General features: G+C 43.7%; 1 protein-coding gene across 12 annotated transcripts in view; it reads right to left on the bottom strand.

Moving 5' to 3' along the window:
• EBF3 (EBF transcription factor 3) overlaps positions 1-22,500 on the bottom strand; it is a 177,254-nt gene that overhangs the window by 153,415 nt on the left and 1,339 nt on the right. For all 12 annotated transcript variants that reach the window (XR_015295961.1, XR_015295964.1, XR_015295966.1 and 9 more), the window contains exons 2-6: positions 20,347-20,503; positions 19,916-19,979; positions 18,988-19,043; positions 14,161-14,234; positions 12,150-12,218 (exon numbers count right to left, since the gene is read on the bottom strand). Coding sequence is in view for 6 of the 12 variants with exons in the window: in XM_086922551.1 (XP_086778677.1) it covers positions 12,150-12,218; positions 14,161-14,234; positions 18,988-19,043; positions 19,916-19,979; positions 20,347-20,503 (420 nt within the window). In the remaining 6 variants the exon portion in view is untranslated. The remainder of the gene's footprint in view (positions 1-12,149; positions 12,219-14,160; positions 14,235-18,987; positions 19,044-19,915; positions 19,980-20,346; positions 20,504-22,500) is intronic.

Genomic DNA, 22,500 nt, shown 5'->3' with positions numbered 1-22,500 from the left:
AAATAAATGGAGAGAAGTCACTTTGGCCAGATTTCAAATAACCAAATATCTTGAAAATAATCAGATGTACGTCTCTCTGAGTTCCCTCCCAATTTACTAAAACAAACCTGGTTGGTAAACACTATTATGAAACCATTTCATGATTATCAAATGCCTGCCGCCTTCTCTTATTAAATACCAAATCTATTTCTCACCATGCTTTATATCAGGGTTTCGTATAGGAGGCCATATGATGTATATTGGAATCAACAATTATTATATGTTAATGGCTATGCAATAAAAAAAAGACAGCAGCATGCAATACAAACTGATTTTGATGCAAACTGTTAGGCACACGTCCTGGTGTCATTGCATTTTGAGTCAATGTATCTATGATGTTGACCAGGAGCTTTTTCCAAAGGGACAAACCACCCGAAAGACATTTTTAAATGTGGTTATCTATCCATTTAATTAAACAGACTATTGCTGATGAGAATGTCGGTTGGAATCTTGCACAACGATGTGAAATGCAAATTATGCCTCGATATGCATCGGTTACTAGATGTATTTTAAAGGGTAGCACATAAAAGAGTCATAGACGCACACGTGAGTACAAGACTTCTGTATCAGCCACCCAACTGTGAAATATGTATGCAACCGTTCAAGGAATTAATAATTCAAAAAAACGTGTATGGCACAGTATGACTCGGACTTTCAGGCGCTTCTATTGAGACACACATGCAAAGTCTTGAAAAGGGGCTATCTGCTCAGAAACATGAAACAATTATGTTATAGACAATGTTTCTCAAATCATCGGGCCTTAATTATCACACAACTGGAAAAGAGAAACTATATAACCACCAAAAGAGGGACACGTGGCTTAAAAGGCTAATGTAGTGGGACAGAGCAAACAACCAATATAAAAGTATTCTCCTATTTCTGGTTTAATGTGCCATACTGCTCGTGGTGTGCTGTGGTTTGATAAGTAAAGTGATGCTTCAACAGGTGAATATTTCATCTAGAAGCGGCTATGCATTTAAGCAAAGAATAAATGTGATTGCTTCTAATTAGCCAGGAATCAATACATTACTTTGGTCATAATGCGCTGCTCCTCCAGCAGAAAGGAGAAGAATTCATGAAATGAAAGTAGTCTATCCATGAATTAAGCAAGGAAATGGTCACCTCTGGTGGCCCACTTGTGAATATGAGCCCTTTGAACCACAGGTTGGCAGTCTCCTTACATCCAGCTTCACTAATGTGCATGTAACATGCTCAGAGGACATTAGTAGGCCTCTGCTCACAACGTCCAAAGCATCTACACTTTTTGGTTGATTTACAAAAAAGGCATACTTGTCAACCGACAGCCTGTATAAATCCACTCCTTGCATGGCCTTATCAATAGTAGTTTGGCTGCCAGGCAATTGTGAGTCTGGCCGAACTGTAACTCGATGGAATGGGTGGTGGCTGTTACCCTTGCTGGTTCTATGGATGCTGGTTCTATCTGGGTCTATAGAAGACCTGCACACATGACTCATCTTCCCTCATTGGCTTACTACAACTGGTGCAATAGAAATGTCTGAAGGCTGAGAACAGATTCTGTGCTTTTTATCCCAGGAGGCACTAGGTGAAGGATAGTGTGCGGTGGTCAGACACATCGTGGGAGAATGGGACAGTATCATACTCAAATCCTCTATTATACCACCTGGCAAAGAGCAGCAGGATGATAATGCATTGGTAGAAAACCATCAATTTTGATACAAGCCACTGGGTTGGTGGATCACGACGGGCAGTCATGGGCACCTGCTTGTGCAGGCATGCACAAAGGTGAAAGTTACTTTCTGTGCCTTTGGAAGCATTGTTTTATGCATTACAAAATATGTAGAGTAGAGAAGAACAAACTTATATTGTTACAATCAAACATTTTTCAATGATGAGCATACTTTCAGCCTTCTTATCCACGTCTACCATCCATGATTTTCCAGTACAGTTTTACACTGTCAAGCACAAGACCATTTTGTGATTTCCATAGATTGTATTGTTGCCTAATTCACCTCTCTGGACTTGTTCAGATATTTCATCCTTGATAAAGACGCAAGGGAGGAAAAAGAGTAATCTTTCTATAGAGAGCAGCATGCAAACTCCTATGCTCCCCACTAACATTCTATTCTCTGTAAACCGTTTGTGCTGCCGTTTATGGGATTGATACGAAAGACAGACACTACCTTCCATTTCTTTGAGAAGAAGGCTTTCATCCACCTCCGAGTCAGAGGAACACATAGTCACACTATACTGTTTCAAGGTTACATCTATACAGGTTCAAACCTGGAATATTAAATATCAAACTACATGAACAACCCATTGAGCTATTTCACCTCATTCAATCTTCAACACAGATACCCCTTAGAAATAGGTTTCTGCCAAACTATATCACAATTACCAAAACTAGAAAAAACCATTTAAATTCATAGAAAATATATATATAACTAAGAATTTTGATGTGATCCATGTAGTTTTCTTACAATTTAGATCACTACACCAAGTCCAAACCTGTGCCCATCGATAGTGGCACTCAGTGGTCATGGGTTCTCTAGTGAGCTCTGCCAAAGAATCTTTGAAAACTCTCTGTGACACCCTGCATGAAGTTATTCACCATTCTAAAGCCAGCTCAAAATGTCCATAGTTATTTAGCTGCTGTTTTACAACATCCTCTTATCTTCAAATCTTGCTCTGTTAGGATCATGCATGGACTTCCTAATAAAGCTGAAATTAGGTGTAAAGTACTTTATGTGACAGAGCGATCCGTTGTTGAATCCTTACACTCAATATCTATGTAAATGTTCTAAGGTATCAATCGCACTTATCATGGTGCTTCCAAATTTGAAGCAATGAAAACCGATGCATAGGGAAATAAAATGATTCTGTGATGGTCACACAGTTCACTCAAATGGAGAATATGGAATTAGAACTCAAGCATCCTATCTCACAACTGAAGACTTTGAGCGTGATTAACATGTAGTCAGAAACCCTGGCAGGTGTAGCAAAAAGCTGAGGGTTTACGAGATCTCCAACGTTTAACCCTATTTGTAGAACCACCGACATATGCCTAGGAAATCCATGAATGTAGTTTTACTCATGTATGCTTGTTTTTCTGAACCATTTACATATGGAACGTATTGTTCTGGGAAAATCCACACACAGAGTGATAGGTTAAATAAGAAATGTAACTCATACTTCTGTCTGTTTTTTCACATTTGAAATAAGTTTACGTGAGAGACTACTTATCCACCACATTGCCCTAAAATGTAGTTAAGCCATGCCACTTCTCACAGGCACAGCTGAATCTTTCAGATGTATGTTTAGTGGTGCATGGAACTGTGGGAAAGGCATAGCATTTGTAATTGAACACAAAAAGCTATAACTCTGTGGGCGTTCAAATTATTTTCATTGATCCCCCCCAGACACTCCCCTGGGGACACCAGCTTTCCTTCCTTCTGTAATATTTATGATTGCATAACACTTTGCAACCAACATCTGTGCATATAAAGACACGTCAATGCTAACTTTGGAATCGGAATCAGGGTTTTATGTATACTTTTTTCACAAAAATTCTATCTTATCTTACACATACAAATTTTGAGGCTCACACCCATAAACATTAAACTCTTTAACCTCCTCCTTATGTAATTGACTCCATACACTTGTAGCACCCTCAACTCTGGCCAACTCATTCCGGCAAGCTCATTCGACTCTGACATGTGCTGCAATTCTTTACTACAACATGTAAGCTATCTTACCTCCATCCCCTTTGTACAAGTACTGATATGTTGAACACATTACCTGCAAGCAAAACCTTCCTCTTTTAGGAGACAAATATAAACTTACTTGACAAAAACAGTACTATTACTTTGAAAATTGTTGACTTTCAAGGTTCAAAGGGCTATGTGAAACTAAGCAAATAAAAATGAACTAGTTGCATCTACCTTTGCACCAAGCTTTAATGAAGCAACAAAAAACTACTATACAGTTAGCACAATGTGTATGGATATAAGATTGTGTATCACTGAGAACTGTGGCATGTCCAGAATGCTACAGATACCACAAATGAATGACCCTGTTGAAACATCCATGAATACAATGGGTCAAATGACCAAATATGAATGATCGAAACACTACTTGGCTCTTGCCACCCGGCTGCTAAAGTGAATCTTACGTGAAACCTTAAAGCACTAACATTTTAATGTAAATCTTCAAATCTACTTATCTAATCCTACATTTATACATGCTTAAGGTTATAAGATCTGAATTTACTCTACAGCATGTTGAGTGTCTTTTTGTACTAGAGAATAATACAATGCCGAAGAGCACCTGAATAGCCTGTCTATTGTTCAAGAGATGATTGGGTCATGGGAGCTACTTGAGACCAGTGGCCTACACCACTGGAACCACATGAGACCGGCACATCCTTGAAGGGAAAATTCCTTGCAAATGCTGATATTAAAAGGGAGTTTTCCCAATCCCCGTGAAAGAAAAGATGAATCTTTATTAGCTGCTATGCCTCATATTGTACCTTTACACCACTGTTCCAACTGTAAGTTTGAGAAGTTCTTGCTCCCAAAATAAGAACCTTCCCTAAAGCCAAACGTTATGTGATTATAAGCTAAAAAAAACTGCCATTCATTTACATACAAAATGAAGTAGTGATGCCCTTTGTGAATAGAAGGGACAGAAGTTCTTTCCCTCATAATTATTGGTACGTTTAATGTGTCTGAAGTCTGTTCAATGTATGAGGGAACAATGATGGAATTTCAGAATACCCATTTTAGATGCATTAAATCTAAATGGAACTTACTTGAATAGTTTGTAATTGTACTGAAAATCTAGCATGGATTTTTCATTCTTTGACGGGCACTCTGCATCTCGACCTGGCATGGCCCATCAAATATGAAAACACAGATAATGTTATATATCCTGTGCTTGTGCCTGACCCTAGATATTTACACATGTTCTCGTTCTAAAATATAAAGCCGATTAAAACATAATTTGAAGATGGGGGCAATGGGTCTCCCTTGGTCATTACTTTTGGAAGTCAGACCTGGATGTCATCACTGAGCAACAGCTTTGTTTCTATGCAAATGGTTATTTCAATGCGCTTAAGAAGAGCTAAAAAGAGAGGGGGTGAGCAAGGGTAGGATTTTCTCTGCAATGGGACTGTTCTTTCTCACCAGATGTGTAACCGTGTTTCGTCTTTCACAAGCGACAAGCTGGAGCCGGCTTCTTCCGTTAGCCGGGTCTATGCTACATGTCTTACAACAACATGAATGTGAGCCCCTTCCTTTCCACACATGTTAAACTAATTTCCTAGCGAATTCCTTCAAAAACACTGCATTGTACTGCACGCCTATCTCTGTCTTCTGAAAACAGTTAGCTTTTGCATTGAATGCCAATAAAAAATGGCCCGTTTCTTTTACATACTTTAATATGGTAGAACAACGTTTTTTCTAAATTAAAAATGACACGAACATGCTTTATTTTCCCCCTTCTCGAGTGCATTTTCCGCTTGTCAAACACTGTTGTCATGCTAAAGGAAATGTTCCTCAGCCAAATAACGTATTATATATTTGTAGAAAGTTTCATCCAAAGTAGTTTGGATCTAGCAGTATGTACACCAGTGTTTGGATACGGATGATTGAGCACTTTTTAATTACATTCTTAAAGCTTATACACCATCTCACACATCTGCAACTTAAGCTTCAGCCTCCCCAGCTCACTCGTTTTAACAATGAAGCCCAGTGCTAAATTTTCTTTTGATTAATAAATGCTTTAATATATTTATTTAAAAATAGACATAATATCACTGTCTACCTGCCCCAAAACAGACTTAGAAAGAACTTTTTGGAGATGTATATGCATAGATAAATAAACAAGAGGGCCTTGTCTGGGGCTGGTATGCCGGCTCCCCGCGTGAGGGGAATGGTTTTGATTTGCTTAGAGTGTAAACTCTAGAGGTTCTGCCAAGTACAGGTTAAGCTCTCTGAGTTTTCACTTCCTGCAGCCTGGCCTATCAATCACAAGCTGGTCTCCGCGGTGACGAGGAAACTAGACCCTTAACCTCCAGTGCCCCTTTCCTATAACCCCTGCCCTATAAACAGAGTAAGATAAATGATTTTACATTTTAGAAGTGCAACTTGATGCTACGTCGTAAACACTAACTTCGGAATCATCCTACATTGTGCCATGTTTGCTTTCTGTAAACAAAGCCCATGCTTTGAAACACAACTTTCCTTCCCTGCCTCCTTACCCATATAATGTGTGATGGCATTGTTTCCAAATCACAGCCACTGTCAGATAAGAATTATTTACTTCCTGGAAGCATGTGCTGCAACTGTGAATGTGGCAGATTTTTCCACAGACTGAGGCAATTCATCAAAAGCTCCCTAGAAAATTACAGGCTCTGGCATTATCTTTGCTCTTCGCGTGATAAGGCTGAAACAGAAGCAGGGCATGGTTTGTGTCAGGATACCACTTGGTGTACAGTTTTTGACAGCTTGGCTGCAGCGCTCCCAACTCCTTTACTCTTGTGTAGAGGCCCGTACAGGTCTTCTACACTGCTCTGCAGTACAGAAACACAGCTGTCTGTGCCCAGGACCTTGGCATTCCAGCTATGGTCGTTACATTTCACAACAGCAGAGAGTTGATCTGCTATGGAAGTCGTGTCTGATTTGTTCAAGGTCTATCCCTTGCTTAGAGGTTTGTGTGTGTCTAAAAGTCTCTCTATTATGTTACATTGGTGAATTGGCATAGCTTATAAGGTGGAACTGTTGGCCCCTATTGAGTCACCCAGGAGGATCAAAAAGGAACAGTTTTCACCAATAACGCCTGAAACTTGTAGGTGGTGCAAACTGAACAGAAGCACCAAGATGTTGGGTATTCTTGTTGACCAACCGTAATCTAAATATTTAGTCCATTTGATTGCTGCTGTGTTTGAAATATTGATTCCAAATGAATAATATGAATTGTACCGAAGGGTTTAGCTGGGGGCACAGTGTTTGCAGAATGGCACCGTGACAGCATTTCAATTACCTTACTTTACAGAAATGTCTGTTGCCAAAAATATCTTGCTATTTAAAGATGCATTCAGTCTGCATGAGCGTGTATACTTTATTAAATAGGTGTTTGAACAGCAACCGTTTTCCCCTCTGAGTAGCAGGGGCTGTTTTTTTGAGTTGTAAATAACTGAGATATTCACTGCTAGTCAGATAGCTATGTTCTGGCCAGCGATGTATTCCTTGCAGTCACATCCATTAATCAGTATATACTACAGCCTTTAAATCAGTGCCAAATTTCTAACACAAGAGTAGCAAAGGGCTGTTTACACAGAAAAATCATAATTTATTAAAATGTTCCTTCAACCAAATAACACCTCATGAAGCAAAATCATAGCAGAATGAAAAGCAGGAAGACTGTGGGGCCTGTTTCATAATAACTGTTCAGTTCTTAAGAAATTCGGTGAAGGAAAATTAACATTAAACTGTATGTTTTCATGAAATTATGCAGATGCAATGACAACTTGTCATTTAAGAAGTTAATAAACAATCACGTGTTGCAGGTTATCCAAATGCTGCTGAATAGAAAACCTTGAATCCTTAAATGATGTGTAATTAAAATTATTTAGAAAAAACTGCTTTGGCAGGCCAAGGCTTTGCCAAAATGTAAATGACATTAAAGAAGACAATGAATTTAATTTTATTTAATGTCCCTTTTTGCAGATCCTCATTTACATAGCATTTTTAACAAAAGCGTTGACCTTATAAATGCTGGCATTTGTACAGCTTCTGCAGACTTGGATTTAATCATGCTTTCACAAAGCCATGTGGGAGAAAGCTTTAAGTTCTCTGGTTGGATGTGGGGAAGGAATAAAAACACTGGGCCTGGTCAAATGTTTATCCTCCTCGCTTCAGAAAACAACCTGACAAGAAGATGCAAAGGGCTAGGGGAATAAGCCATTGCTGTGTGCAAAGCTTGGTAATAATCATACATAATCGTTTGGAAATATAGCTAATAAAAAATATAATGAGTGTTCAGCAAAATCGGCATTAGGCCCAAATTACATGATATTAATACTTGAACAGGTGCAGAGAGGCGCTGCAAATGAGGTAAATGAATAAAATGTCCCAGAGCACAACTGTGCGCACTGACAAAAAGTCAATCACATGAATAATTCAGTGACTAGGACTGCCAGCAAAGGTCATCGTTCTGTGACCTTTGTGACAGGAAGTGAAAGGAAACACTGTTGACAAAAAAAACTCCAATCAGTCTGCAGCCACTGTTCTGCAATTACTAAAGGTGTAAACCCAAAGTTTACAACCTATGACTTGGAAACCATTGCCATAAAATTCATTTTACAAGTGTTAGCCTTCTAGCATTGCCTTTTGCTGGAAATAATTTTGCACATTCGCATAGGGAAGATTGAATAAAAATACAATTTGCTGTTGCCTTGCTGGAAACAATGGCAATTATGCATAACATCTGAGGTCAGTCGAGAAATATTTTAGAGCCAACATGGCTGAAATTTTGCAGCAGCTGTTATATATGACAAAACTTTTCTCCCCCACCCCTAAAACCCACGCCATTCCAAACTCTGAATGAAAGAAAATGAGATAAACAGATGTCTGGCTGCCTTACAAGGACGCAGGACACACTTGGAATGATAAGTTTCCTAAACTCTATATAATAATGCCAGATAGAATTGGGAGGGGGAGTATTTACTGCTGGCGGAGATGCCAATAAGCAGGGCACTATGATAGTACCATCTGGAAACCCGTTGCAGAGCATGCTATCCAGATTACATCGCAAGCACATTTAATGTGCCCCAGCACTTCTGCCTCTGCTTTACAGCTCTGGGCTGCTCTCTGTTGTGACAGTAACCCAATCCCGGCTCTACCTCATGGTGCACAATCAGTCTTTTCAGTTTTCAACAGTTGGAAACTGGGCCTTCCTTCTTTTTTTTTTTTCTTTAATCGATGTCAAACAACCAACTGAAAGTCAAGAAGAGAACATGACCAGGAATTTCTGTGGATTGTGACAGTGAGCACTGCTCTGACACAGTAGACCCACTTTAGCGAGTAGTGTGTTTTTGGTTTAGGACTTAGACCGTCACCCCTGTAATCATTTGCAGCCACTGGAATGCAGGGGTGAAACAGGATAGAATTATCTGTGTGGGGCTGCGATATGTAGACAATGGGTGCTCCTAATGAGGAACATCTGCTTTTGTGTTTTCCCAGAAAACATTGTTCCACTGTGAAAGTGATACCCCTGCCACTTTAAACAATAACATAAAGATAATACAGGCCTGTCCTTTTCTTACATTGAAACTGCATTAAGCAAATCCGGTTTCCGCCCAAAAAAGTCACTGTGCATATCTTTTTTGATCCTGTTTTCACTGTACTTTTGCATGTCGATTGCCTTCTCTGCAGAACTTGTGTTCCAAGTTACAGTATAATTAACTATAATTCTACATCACACTGTCCTCTTTGCATGATTTATATTCAGTGTTGTGTAAGAAAAACAGATGACAATTAAAATCATGGGCAGTGGATTCATGAGCTTGACTCCCTATTCTTCTGGTTTCTCAAATTTGATATTGTACCAGAGAGTGCACAATTCATACACTTAAGAAGGGGTCTCATAAGTGTTCATATGAGCAAATGGACACTCCAGAATTTAGTAGGCTTGCAGGTACTTGTTAAGACTGTTGTGTTGACAAAGGGTAATATTGAAGTGGTTACTAATGGTTGAACTTGAATAGATGTAAATCGATGGATTGCAAGTCCATATGATAATATTTATATCCTGAGGGAAAACTTGTGAAATTTGCAAAGCTCTCTCTCACCAACCCATCCACTGACCAATAAATAGGTTAATCACGTTGTGTCTCATGCTTTGCAGGCCAACAACTCAAATGCCCACACTCTTGAAAACCCAAGATTAACCTAGCGAGATCTGAGTAACCTTTTGCATGCCCTTATGTGATTCAATGTTGTTAACTCGCATACATGGTGTAGTATTGACAACCATGCAAAGTATAAAAACCTGATCCAGGAAGCAATGTTCTTTAGGTGAAACACTTTCATGTTTCCTTATTTTAGCAAATGAATACAATCTGTATATTATGTTCCCATTTGTGGATCTCATTTTCAGGACTATTTTTGAAATTGCGTAAGGTTACACTGCTTTTTCCTTAAAAGAAAAAGTATGCTATCAGTTGCCGAAATTGTGTCTTGAAACTACTGTATGCAACAAGGTATGTTGAAAAATACCAACTCCTTTGATAAATAAGCAAATAATGATGCTTTGCAGTTCAGCGGATAAAAAGTATATTTATCTCAAAATGAGCTACACAGAAGATTATCAAAATTGCTATCTCTTTAAATGACGAAGCGGAGCAGATTTTTCATCAATAATTAAGATCTCTAAAGCAGTTATGCTAGGCGTAAATGGAGTTCCAATCTTCCTTACTGAAATAAACATGGTAAATCCATTAACCAAATGTTTCTTGCTTTTTTTGCATGAGACACTTCTGGAATATCAAATTATAAGAAGCTTTGTTTGCTTTAAAGCAGTGAGAAATGTTCTAATTTGTGGTGGTGGCGAGGATCTGCAATGATCCCCTCAACTGTAACTTTACTGTAAGATATGTGAAAGACCATGCGCTTGTCACCAAAATGTGCAATTTTTCAACGTATTATTTGTGTACACTGTTAAAAGCAGGCAGCATGTACCATTGTTGAAGTATCAAACACAGGCTAAAGAAAGAATGCATTCATTTTGTGTCTTAATAAAAGCTCAATCTGCCCTAATTACTAACCAAATACATATATCAAAAATGTCCACTTTCATGATTTAAGGCCAATATCTTTCAAAAATCACATATTAGACTTGACAACCCTCCCAACATAGAAAAAATTGGCACAATTACAAACACAAACATGTATGCGAGCAGGGAGCCTATGAATGTACAAATCAAAAACGAGGGGACCAATGTAACTGACAAAGCAACAAGCAACCACTGCATCGGTCTGACACACTCGAGGAGTGTATGACTGGGAGCCTACAGAAGGCTGAATGCATAAACGGAGGCCTGGAAGAACCCCAGAGTGAAGGCAACAACTGGTCGCTCCTATTTGATTACTAATAAGAGAGATGTCCCTTGTGTGAGATACCAAGCATTCTCCGCTAAGCAAACAGCTATTCTAGCTAGTTAAACATTAGCATTGCTCCCCATTGGTGGGACATATTTCTGTGGCTTAACAGGGGGACTTTTGCAGAGTTTATTTTGCAGTCATCCTGCAACAAAATTAATAGCGAAAGGGGTAAGTGAAATGATAACTACTGAAACCAATATCCTGCTGCAGCCTAAGCCATGTTTCACAATTCTAATGCCAGGCACCCCTCTCTCTCTCGAATATATATTAGTCGGTGCCACCAGTTCCAGCGCAAATAATCAATCAACAGCTCAGTGACAAATAACCATCTGCAAATGTCTATCAAATGTAATATGAGTCAATATTTGGCAATAAAGTGTCTGCTAAGCATCAACAACTGAGCGTGTGAACCATCAGATCCTTGTGAAAACGTGGTGCAATGCGAGGAAAGGAATGATAATTGCAATTAAAGTGACCATGTTAATTAGTTAAATACAACATGTCCAAAAGATGCCACTTTTGCTTTGTTATACTCATATTCGATAACAAGAGAGAAATTTGAAATCGTCATAGTGGATACATATACATAGACACATACACAACTCTGCCACTGAGCTATGACCCCATGCGCCGAAATAAGGAGCGCGCGTGCACGTAAACCACAAACAATAGCACACATGTGGTAAAAGGCAGCATGCGTTATTGACATGATGCCTGCCTGGATTTAAGGCCAGAAACTATCTGTGCGTGCAGTCGTGCTGACGGGAGGAGCTGTGCCAGATGAACCCGCTTCCCTTGACAACTTGCAAGCAATTACCGAATCCCCACAGAGGCGGCCACCGGGTTTCCAAGTCAACCCACCTGTGCGCGCCAACAGCAGAGGACAACAACTGGTGCAGGACCAAGAATACACCGGCGCCAGACTGCAAGGCTGCGGAGCAACAGAGGCGGGACAGGGCCCCTTCTTACCTGTCTATGATCACGGGGTCTGATGGGGTTTCATTTCTGTTGCCACAACTTTTCTTGTCACAGCATCGGCTGCAAAACAACGTGGGAAAGAGATTTCAGAAAGTGTCGCTGTTTGGATAAACAGTCTCACTGGAGGTGTGTATTAGTATTAACATTCAGTATTGTGGGCCTATGCAGTGCTAGCAAAAGAGTGGACAATTCATTGAACCAGAAGAGAAACAAAAAAACACCATATCCAGAGGCATGGCACATTGGCACGTGTTTTACTAGCACAGGGTGAGAGGAGCGGGTACTGCAATTGTATGGCGAGCACCAGACAATAAACGTATACATAAATCGATTCGCCAGGCTCAATCTTGAAAACAGTGTTGTTGTGGTGTTTGCCTATGCAGTGAACCGAGGGGATGGGGGGCAGGAGGCCTGGGAATAACTTTTTCACAGCTTCGGCTTTTGTTTACCTCTAATTGTCAAGCTGTTATTTCTGGAAAATATGCAAGATGCCACCTTTCAACCAGCATTTCTTTCAGCGTTTTATTAATTATAACCACAAATGCACGCAGTCGTCTCCCACAAATTTCCGCTGCGCCTCCTCTAAGCCCAGCCTCTCTATTGTGGGGACTTTAATTAAAACAAAAATGTACGAAAATGTTATGCTTCTTGCATTTAGAAAAAAAGCATACTTGTGTAATGGTTACATGTCTAAATTACCTAAATTAACACCATATGGTGGCAAAGTATATAAAGCCTTTTAAAGCTGACAGCTAAAGTGATTAAAGAAAAGTCTGCAGTCTTCCACTTACAGCTTAAATCACATCTGCGCACTTTCTATGTTAATTGCGCTACATGCAGAAGTGAATAATAAAGAAATTCCACTTTATTGGTTGTAATTCATATTTATTGCCTGATATGAGAAAAAGTCAGCTTTTGTATATTAGTGCCGTAACTGCATGTCTGCTCAGAAGTGGCATTTAGGCAATAAGCATCTTAGCGAGGCACAAAGTGTGCCCCTCGGAGTGTGTAGCCCCGAGGTGTGCGCGGGCTCCTGCAATATGGCATCTACGCCTCACGTGCCGCACGCGCCAAGGAAATGACGCATTTTTTATTCGCCACGCGGGGGTGAAAACTCTCGTGGTAGTTAGGAGGGGGGGGGGCAGGTGGGAAATTGCTCTTCTGACAGAGATCGCAAGTAATGCGCCTGCTCTCTAACAACAATATGAACAATGCAAGCACTGCTCTGGGGGAGAGGTTAACTGACAGTATCAGAATCCAATTCTCACATACATGAGCTCTATAATAAGTACAAAAGAGTTTCCTTTTTTATCAATAACAGGCAATTGTATCTCTCAGGATGTGAGTGCTTCTGCAGGATGTAGTAAAATGATGCTGGCTGATCTTTGACTCCTGTTGCTTCGGTGACAGCAGCCTCGGCTCTGACTGGCTCAGTCTGTGCTCTGCTGCCTTCGCACAGGCAGCACGCAGCGGCGCTTCGCTGCTGGGCTTTTGTTTCAGCCTTATTCAAAAATGATTCCATCATCCAACTGTTTACTTTCCAGGTAGACATCCCAGCTGACGAGTTACAAATGGGTTCAACTGGAGTCAACAAGGAGGCGATTGGATATAAAATGAACCACAAAAAAATAAAATACCAGTTGATGTCTTGAAACTGGGCATTAGCCTTTAATTGTGTATGTTCTTTTATATTTAAGTGTTTTAATCAGAAGTAAATATTTCAATTCTTCTTGGCATGTGTACCTCCTTGTTTGAAGTATCATACTGTGTCCAGTAGAAACCCATTCACAATTGGTCAGCTGGAATGTCTAACAGAGTGGACGGTATTGCTATAATTACTCGTAAATACCAAAGCATAACGTCCATGTTGAAGTATTGTAAGCGATATCAGAGACATGCAGCGCGGGGCAGACTACACAAAGTATAGTGTTTCCTAGGAATATGTTGTAATGCCAGAAGCTGTGTCTTGCACTTTTTACCTACAAGTGATGTCACTTCTTACCTGCACATGATCTCGTGCGTCAGGAGCACTCTGCACATCTCGGGGTTCTTGTCTTGTCCTTCATAGATGATGGCCTATTGCAACAGAGAGGACATTCACTGCTTGCATTATTTGCGCTTACAAAATACAGCTGAAACAAACTGTCGTTTTAGAAAGGTAACAATGACATGGTTAGAAGGCACACGCCAGTCACTTCCTCCCACAGCTGGGCGAAATGATGTCAACTCTTGTCCAGGCACTACTTCCGGATAGGGCCCTGTCTGTTGCAAGCGCGAGCATTTAAACATAACCAAAACATCTTTAGCCAGGAAAACACCAGCACTTCTACATCCTACAACCCAGACCTGCTTAAACATCTCAGAGGACGAGTTCCCCCAAACAAGACCCGGTGGGCATGAGGAGGCTCTCCCCGTTTGCCATGGTCTGCGTGAAAGAGGATGCACAGAAACTCAATTTTCCTGGATGCTTGTGGAAAATCTACATGTGCGCAAGAAAGAAGCTGGGCTGGTTTTATTTTCTTTACTGTAGGCATTAGCGTTAATTGTGTTTAGAAGAAATGTGGCTTCGCGTTTTCAAACTAAAGCTTTGCTTTGGGTATATCTCTTATTTACTCTTTTTACACGAGGCATTTCAATAGCGCGAATCTCCCACATCCGCTCAGACTGTGGTGTGACCGTCAAGCTTGTCCCCACATAAATGTGTTTTCAATTCACTTTGTTCTAAACATTTTTGTTCGGCCGCGTTTTTAAGCTGAGCCGTATACAGTGAAACTGAGACCCTCGTACGAGCAATAAAAAAAGTGTTGTGGTAAAATTATTCCAATTAGAATGAATTAGTGCTAAACTTCACGTACCCCCCAAGGGTTGAATTACCTGACCTCACAAAGGGACGCCTGTTTTCATCAACGCCAGTAAAAAAAACTAAACTAAATGTGGGCGTTGCTGTAGAGTTCACATATACAGTTCTATAACTCAGTGCGACATTAAAACGTGTTTTTTAAGGTTATATGTCCTTCTTAATGTTGTAGAACAAAATATGACACTCAGTTACAAGTCGAAGTTGAGAGGGAAACTTGTCTTTTTCACGATGTGTAATAGCAAAGCATGTTTCTTTATAACAGATAGCAGTTGCTATAAGACCTTCTATTGAAATGTATTTCTTAAATCTTTGAATTTTACATTCAACAGCTGTGTATAAATTTGTTATACATACAACATATTTACTTTACACACGGGCAGTTGTGTTTCCAACGACTGCACATCAAATTCAGAATACCTCCGTAAATTGTGTCCGATTATATAAATACGGTGCTATGCATGTGCACAGGAATAGCTACATGGTTTAAATTGCATGGGACGTAAGATGAATTTACTTCTCGGTTTCTCTGATAAAAACAGAAGCGGATTTAGCGCCTTTTGGTATTCCAGACGTGTTCACAGCAATATGGTTATTACTGGATGATATTTAGTAAGATACTGCTAATGGGCAATCTGGTGTTTATTTTGAAACTGCTAACAATGATTTTTCTTGGGTAAAAAGGCAGTGTGTCTGGGAGCACGGCTGAGTGGGTTTTGAGCATAGGCTCAGACAGATGGCGTGGAGCTATAGGTGCGCTCGCCCCTCGCAGTCTGCCTGTGGCTCGCCGGCAGGGGCTGGCAGCCGGTGCTGCCTAAGCAGCCTAAGTAGGCTCCGGTTCTGGCCACGGAGCGCAGGCCGTGTGTGTGCTGCCCTCCCGTGGGGAAGCATCCCTGTGCTACCTCTGCGTAGGATCCCCTGGAGAGGCAAGTTTTAGGCACCCAGAGGAAAGGCAGCTTGTCTGCTCTCTCATGTCCTCTACACCCAAAGAGTAAAACGGCCGGGCCCCAGTAAAAAATAAAATAAAAAAATAAACATCTCCACGACATCCCATTGAGAATCATTCCCAGAGAGGACCGTCCATATAAGCACCAGACAGGACAATTTGCCTGAACCTCTTAAGAAGGGTAACCCTATAAATCCCCATGGAGGAGAATCCTCAGATAGGAGAATCCACATAAATCCCCGGAGGGGAGGGAGGCATGAACATATATTTTACTAGAGGAGCACCCCCAATAAATTCCCAGAGGAGCATCCAGCGAAAGCAGAGACCATGAGAACACAATAAAAGTCCATGACTCTCAAAGAAATGGGGACAATTCATTGATTAAGTCTGGGCTGCTAAAACAGAAGCATTTTGGAATAAAAATGTCGAGTAGGCCATCTAAATATGCGATGGCAGTTCTTTCCTTGTCATTCAGAAAGGAATAGTCCCTACTCGTTCACAGAGCGGTTCTGGGCACCACCGACAGCAGGGCGCTTGCTGCCCCGGTGGGCACTGGCGGGTTGGGCCCCGTTACCCCTAGAGTTCACCTCCTAACCCCTCTGCCCCGCGTGCACCCCACCCCGGGCAGCCAGAGTTGGACTCTGACATGGTCGCCCCTCCCTCTGAGCGCGAGCCTCTTGCTGACGGCGGTGCGCACTGCGTGACCCCGTGACCCGTGCGCGCAGAGGTCACGTCACCCGCGGCCTGCAGACCCCGAGGGAACGTCTGGAGGGGTAGAACCCTCCTGTCTCGCGGCTCCCAGACCCGGAAGAAGGACATGGACAGAGCCTGGTGGGCTTCAAAGTTTTGAGGCGCCCTTCTGTGCAGAAACACAAACACAGCATCGACATGATGCCTCCGAGCTGTCAATACTGATCCCAGTGAGGACCTGTCCTTGCCAGTGATCAATAATACAAGACCCGCCGAGGGTTGGGGGCACTATTGACGGTTTTACAGTAGCATGCATTGGCAAGTACAATAACCCCAGCTGCCAATATTGGAGAGTGCGAACACGGCCCCTCTCCCTCTTGTGCGGGAACAAAGGCGGAAGCGGGACAGGCCTCCCGGCTGTCAGCCCAGCGGCTGCTTTTCCTAAGAGGGGCCGGTGTCAGGGGTCACCCTGGCTGCGCAGCCACCCTCTGGCACTGCATGGCAATGCTGCTGGGATCCCTTCTGGAGCCGTGTCGCTGACAGTATGATTTAAAAAACAAATTTAGGTAATATCCAAGTCCTTCGACCTCTGAGAACCTGGGAGGCGCTAGCCATAGTCCCTGCTCCTCTGCATGCTGTGTTCATGTGTCCCCTCTAAAAATACAAAATAAAAGACGAATGGTATGGAAGAGTCTGCCATGCGGGTCACGTTCTGCGAGCCCTGGGCTCGGTACTGTGGTCGCAGAACTCGTCTGTGGCTCAAATCAGTTTCAGCGCCCCCGCCGAATCGGCGTATTTATAAGTGATTTATTTTTTATTTTGTAGCACAAACAGAAATCCATAAACTGTCGGTTCCGCGCCATTGACTCTTTGATCAGTTACAGGCTATTTTGTCTTCCGTCAGTGAGGGGAGATTAAACGCCTTTATTTCCAGCGCTGTTTCTGCAGCGAGGCACCGAGCTAAACGCACAATAAAAGTGTACTTAATAAATGTATCCCCCCTCTCTCGCACTGCTACTTCATTCGGCGGTCCTGAAACTTATAGCCGTCTATATAAGCCCCTTAATTAGGCGAAAGCGATTTCCGAAAACATTTAGGCTGCTCTGTACAAAAGGAAATAAACCCGCATTGTCAAGTCAAGAGCGCTCAGAGCCTAAAAGGGTTTCTCTCTGTAACCCATTCAAATAATTGCTGAAGGGTCGAACGCCTTCCTCTTTGTCACTGTGATTGTTCTGTGCCTGTCACTTCGGCTCGCCTCTGAAAGAGACGCACATTGTTCCACCACAGAAGGCGTTGAAACCTAACCTCATTTTTTGATCAAGGTAAGTAAAACTTTGTTTATAAATACAAGGAGGGGGAGACTGACACTCACACCGCGCGCTACGCTGAGCCCAGAGGAAGCAGCACACTTTGTCAAAATTAACGTGACACGAGGAGAGTTCGGAGAATACATCTGTAAACCTCATGTGCGCTTTGTTTTGTTGTTGGTAAAGGATGCACGGCGCTGAACGCTTCTACCTGAAGCGTTAAATTGCATGTTTAGCTCAGAACGTCTGGGAGAGACCTTTTTTGCTTAAACGGCGCGCAGACATTTGAATATGTCTCAATAAAGAATTATGTACCGCGGTGGGGAGTTAGCTGTGATGAGGCTGTCTCGGTGTCGCCTGCTTATCTTTGGGGGAAGATGCACGAGGCGGGGTAAATAATTTAATAAGCCGCTGCGTGTAATTATGTTATTTACAAGGGCTGACAGAGGGTGGAAAGGGAAAAAAGGCACAAGAAGCAGCGGGAGCCGCGCTGTGAGGCGAGAGGACGGACGACGGTGACCCCTGGAGCTCGCAATTTGAATTATGGAGATGGGGGGCTGAGAGGTTACACTGGGCTACAGGGGAACACGGTGACTTCTCACCTCGAACACATTTCACTTGGAAATCCAAATAAACGCCTCGCCTCCTCACAAGGTGGGCGAAGGGATTTAAACATGAGGCGCTAAAGATTATTTTTGACATTTTCTTTGTGTATAAAGCAATATCGCTCAATAGGTTTTCAACTCAAATAATGTTATTAATAACCGCATGTCCCCTTTGCATTAACAGTCTGCGTCATGTGAAGCAGGAAACAATGTGACCCTGACCCTTTTGGTAAAAGCATTTCCCACTTATTAAAAAACATTGTAAAGAAGCACGTGTCGCGCGATTTTAAGAGCATGGTGTCAACTTTGCCTGGCTATATCCAGTGAACCTAAAACGCCACAAGTTTGCAACACTGCCCTCCCAGTGAGGATGAGAAGCACACACTGCCCCAGCACCTGGACGCAAGTTAAACAAAGCTCTCACCTGTTTGGTCATTGAGTCTATGAGTCGAACATACAAGTCCTGCTCTGTCCTGACTCCTGCAGAAAGAAGGACACGGAAAGAAGCAGTTAGCAGAACTGTCGTAGGTTAGAGGCAGATGTACGCAACGGGCAGCGCGCTAGAGCGGTTACTATCCGAAGAGAAGCCGCGTGTACAGAAATAAAAAGACAAGGGTTACAGTACTCCGACTTAGAAATGTTACACATTGTTATCGGGGAATGAATGAGTTGCCTTTTGCATAGTTTTTGTTTGTTTATAGATTTATATAGCGCGAACTCGAAGGTATTGAAGCACTTCACATGAGCACCAGTTACAGTACACATACATTTTTTGATAGGCGCGGGAGATTGCGTGATTTGCCCAGAATCACAGGATGCTGAGCGGACGCCGAGGCTCGAACCCGGTTCCCCAGCTCCAAAGTCTGCAGCTCCAGCCCTAAGGCTACATCCTCTCCCACTTGTTATATCGCTAATTTTACACCAGTTTTGCAATGCCAGTTCATGTGTGAATATAGCACTGACATTTTATTTCCCAAATGCTCCCTCGGTAGAGAATGTAACAAAATGAAGCTGGGGGCGTTTTGCGCTTGGTTACAAACATGCTGCATTTCGCCCCGTGAATGCATTTACCCAAATGAATGTACTTTAATTTTAACAACTAAAATAAGTCACTTAAAAGTGATGTTGTGCTTGAACAAATATCGACCATTTTTTTTTGTACTTTCCACTTCAAGAGCAACCGGTTAATCATGTGAAGCACCATCGACTTATCGATCGCTTATGCTTTGTTTTCGTTCCGTGCCATGAGAAGATTTGCGTTTACAGGCAGTGTGTGCCTAGCGTGCAGCCCCGCGCCCCGGCAGCCCTGTGAGAAGCAGGGGCTGCGCTGCACCCCCCTGCCAACAACTTACCGTTACTGTACAACAGCTGCAGTTTATAGTGAATCCCATTGTTGGTTTTCTCACTGTTTGGCTCCTGGAAACAAGTGAAAAGAAGGCACCGGTTACCACACGCGTCACACCCCTCCCACGCTGCCCCTGTTCGCGCTTCTCGTTGCTGGAAAGTGCTTCCAGGTTTTTGGAGGACAGCTAACAGGTAGCAACTTTTGGCATGGCGGGGACTGCAAGGTTTTATTCAATCTGGCGACAGCAGCCAATATTTTGAGGGTAATTTGGTAAAAGCCCCGCTCTCGAACCTTAAGCCAAATGAGCTTGGGCTGCACGTGGCGCGCCTCTGGAGTCCCTTTAGGGCTCAGAGCATCGCCGGAGCCCGGGCCAGGGCCATCCTTCATCACTTTAATCAGAAGTGAAATGTGGGCGCGGGCGCGCGGGCCGCCACTTACTTTGTCTTTCTCCACAAAGTCCACAAAGGCCGTCCGCTCGATCTCCACCGGCTGCCCCTGCCGGTCGTACAGGGCCAGGACGAAGTGGAAGAAGTTCGACTTCCGGAGGTTGGACGGCGGCTGCTTCTCGAAGTGCGCCCTGGCCAGCCCCACGCCGCTGCGGGAGAAGAGAGGGAGAGAAGGGCCGTGGGTGAGGAGGAGAGATGAGACACCTAGCCGGGTGAGAGGGGAGAGGGGAGAGGGGCGCAGGGATGCACAGTGGCAGGAGGTGAGGGGTGATCAGGAGAGGGTGAAAGGTGAGAGGGACTATGGAACATGGTTGGGGTTACGGTCTGCATGGTGAAAGGAGGAGAGGAAATAAGGAAGCTGGTCTCAGCTATGTTCTGCAGGGTGAAAGGAGGAGTGGGACTATGAGACACGGCCTGGGGGTACGGCCTGCAGGCCAAAGGAGGCGAGGGGGTATGGGGAGAGCTTGCATTGTGGACAGCCGGAAGGGCCACAGAGGGAAAGAAAGGGGAGTGGATGCCTGGGTGGGTCGGTGGAGGTGCACTGAAGAGACTGTGGAGTTGTGCTTCTCTACTTCATAAACCGTGGGGAGATGGGCTGTGGTTGTGTCGGTGGTGCAGGGACGGATGCACCCAAGAAACACCCAGAGGTCACGGGTATCTCCAAAGAGCAGCATGAAAGGGTGTGACAGGGATAACTCGCAGTGGTAAAATGCTGCTTGTGCTGCCTGTGGGCACTACATGTGGGTGCAAGGTGAGATTGTGATAGTGCCAGCACCCCAAAGGACATGGTCTTCACACCGCTGGCACAGACTTTACACCCGGGGCTGAGTGGTGACTTCACACGGACAGCAGGGGGTCTTTACACCAGGGCAGCGTGGCGCATATATACTCTTTACACCGGTAATAGAGTTGTGTTATGCCCTGGTTATCAAGAACCGTCGCGGCATAGTATCTTTATGCTGGCATGAGCGTGGTGTTTATACACCGTCAGCAGAGTGTGCGTGTACCGGTGTGAGCACGGTGTGTTTACAATAGCAGCATGCTTTTATTACAATGATCGGGGCATGGTGTGTTTACAATAGCAGCGTGGTGTATTAATGCATGTAACATGTTGCCTTTGTACCGGGGAAGAGAGTGTGTTTTAAAGCGGTAAGTAGAATGGCGGGCCCGGCATTTCAGCATGTATGTTTACATCAGAAGCATGGACTGTTTACATGTCCTACGCCCGGGCAGCATGACATCTTTACACGGAGCCAACGCGATGTCATTACAGCCAGAGAGCATGGCTTCTGTGCACATGGTGGGCCAGCACGGTTTCTGTGCACAGGGGCAGAGTGTTTGCTGTACACCCGGGCAGCACGGTTTCAGTGCACAGGGGCAGCGGGGTTTCTGCCCCTTGATCTCCACGGGAGGAGAACTGACACGGTACTCCCGGCACTCATAGGAAGTGTAACTTCCCAGTCTTCCCCAGCAGTGCCACTTCGGTTTCAAGTGTTTGTTGAGCATTAACTCTCCGCCCAGAGGCATCGAGCTGTGCAGAACTCCCATCAAACGTGCTTAGTTTCTCCGTGGGAAAGTGGTGTCTGCTGGGAGCCCCGGCAGAGGGCGCCTGGCAGGCATTGCAGAAGGCGGACATCGCCAGCAGTGTGCACCAGGGGTGTGCAGCAAGGGAGTTGCAGAGGGATCTCGGGGACAGGCATACGGAGGGTCTCGTGTGCGACAAAGGAGTGGGAGACATTGTATCGAGGGGCTCGATGTGTGTAGCTGCACCGGGGGACACTGTGAGTGCTAGTACGGAGAGGGTCCTGTGTGTGTAGCAGTACCGAGGGCTCAATGTGTGTGTCTGCACCGGGGGTCTGTGAGTGCTGGCATGGAGAGGGTCCTGTGTGTGTCTGCGCCGGGGGTCTGTGAGTGCTGGCATGGAGAGGGTCCTGTGTGTGTCTGCGCCGGGGGACTCTGGTTGCTGGCATGGAGAGGGTCCTGTTGTGTATCTTCCCCGAGGCTTTCTCTGTGTGGCTGCACCGGGGGACTTTCTGAGTGCTAGTAAGGAGAGCGTCATGTGTGCGTGTCTGCACCGGGGACACGGTGGGTGCTGACAGCGAGAAAGTTCGGTGTGTGCAGCTGCACCGAGGGTGCAGCAGCAGTG

Source organism: Lissotriton vulgaris, chromosome 5, assembly GCF_964263255.1.
Source record: "Lissotriton vulgaris chromosome 5, aLisVul1.2, whole genome shotgun sequence".
NCBI classification, from domain to species: Eukaryota; Metazoa; Chordata; class Amphibia; order Caudata; family Salamandridae; genus Lissotriton; species Lissotriton vulgaris.
This window is presented reverse-complemented; position numbering and strand designations above follow the sequence as displayed.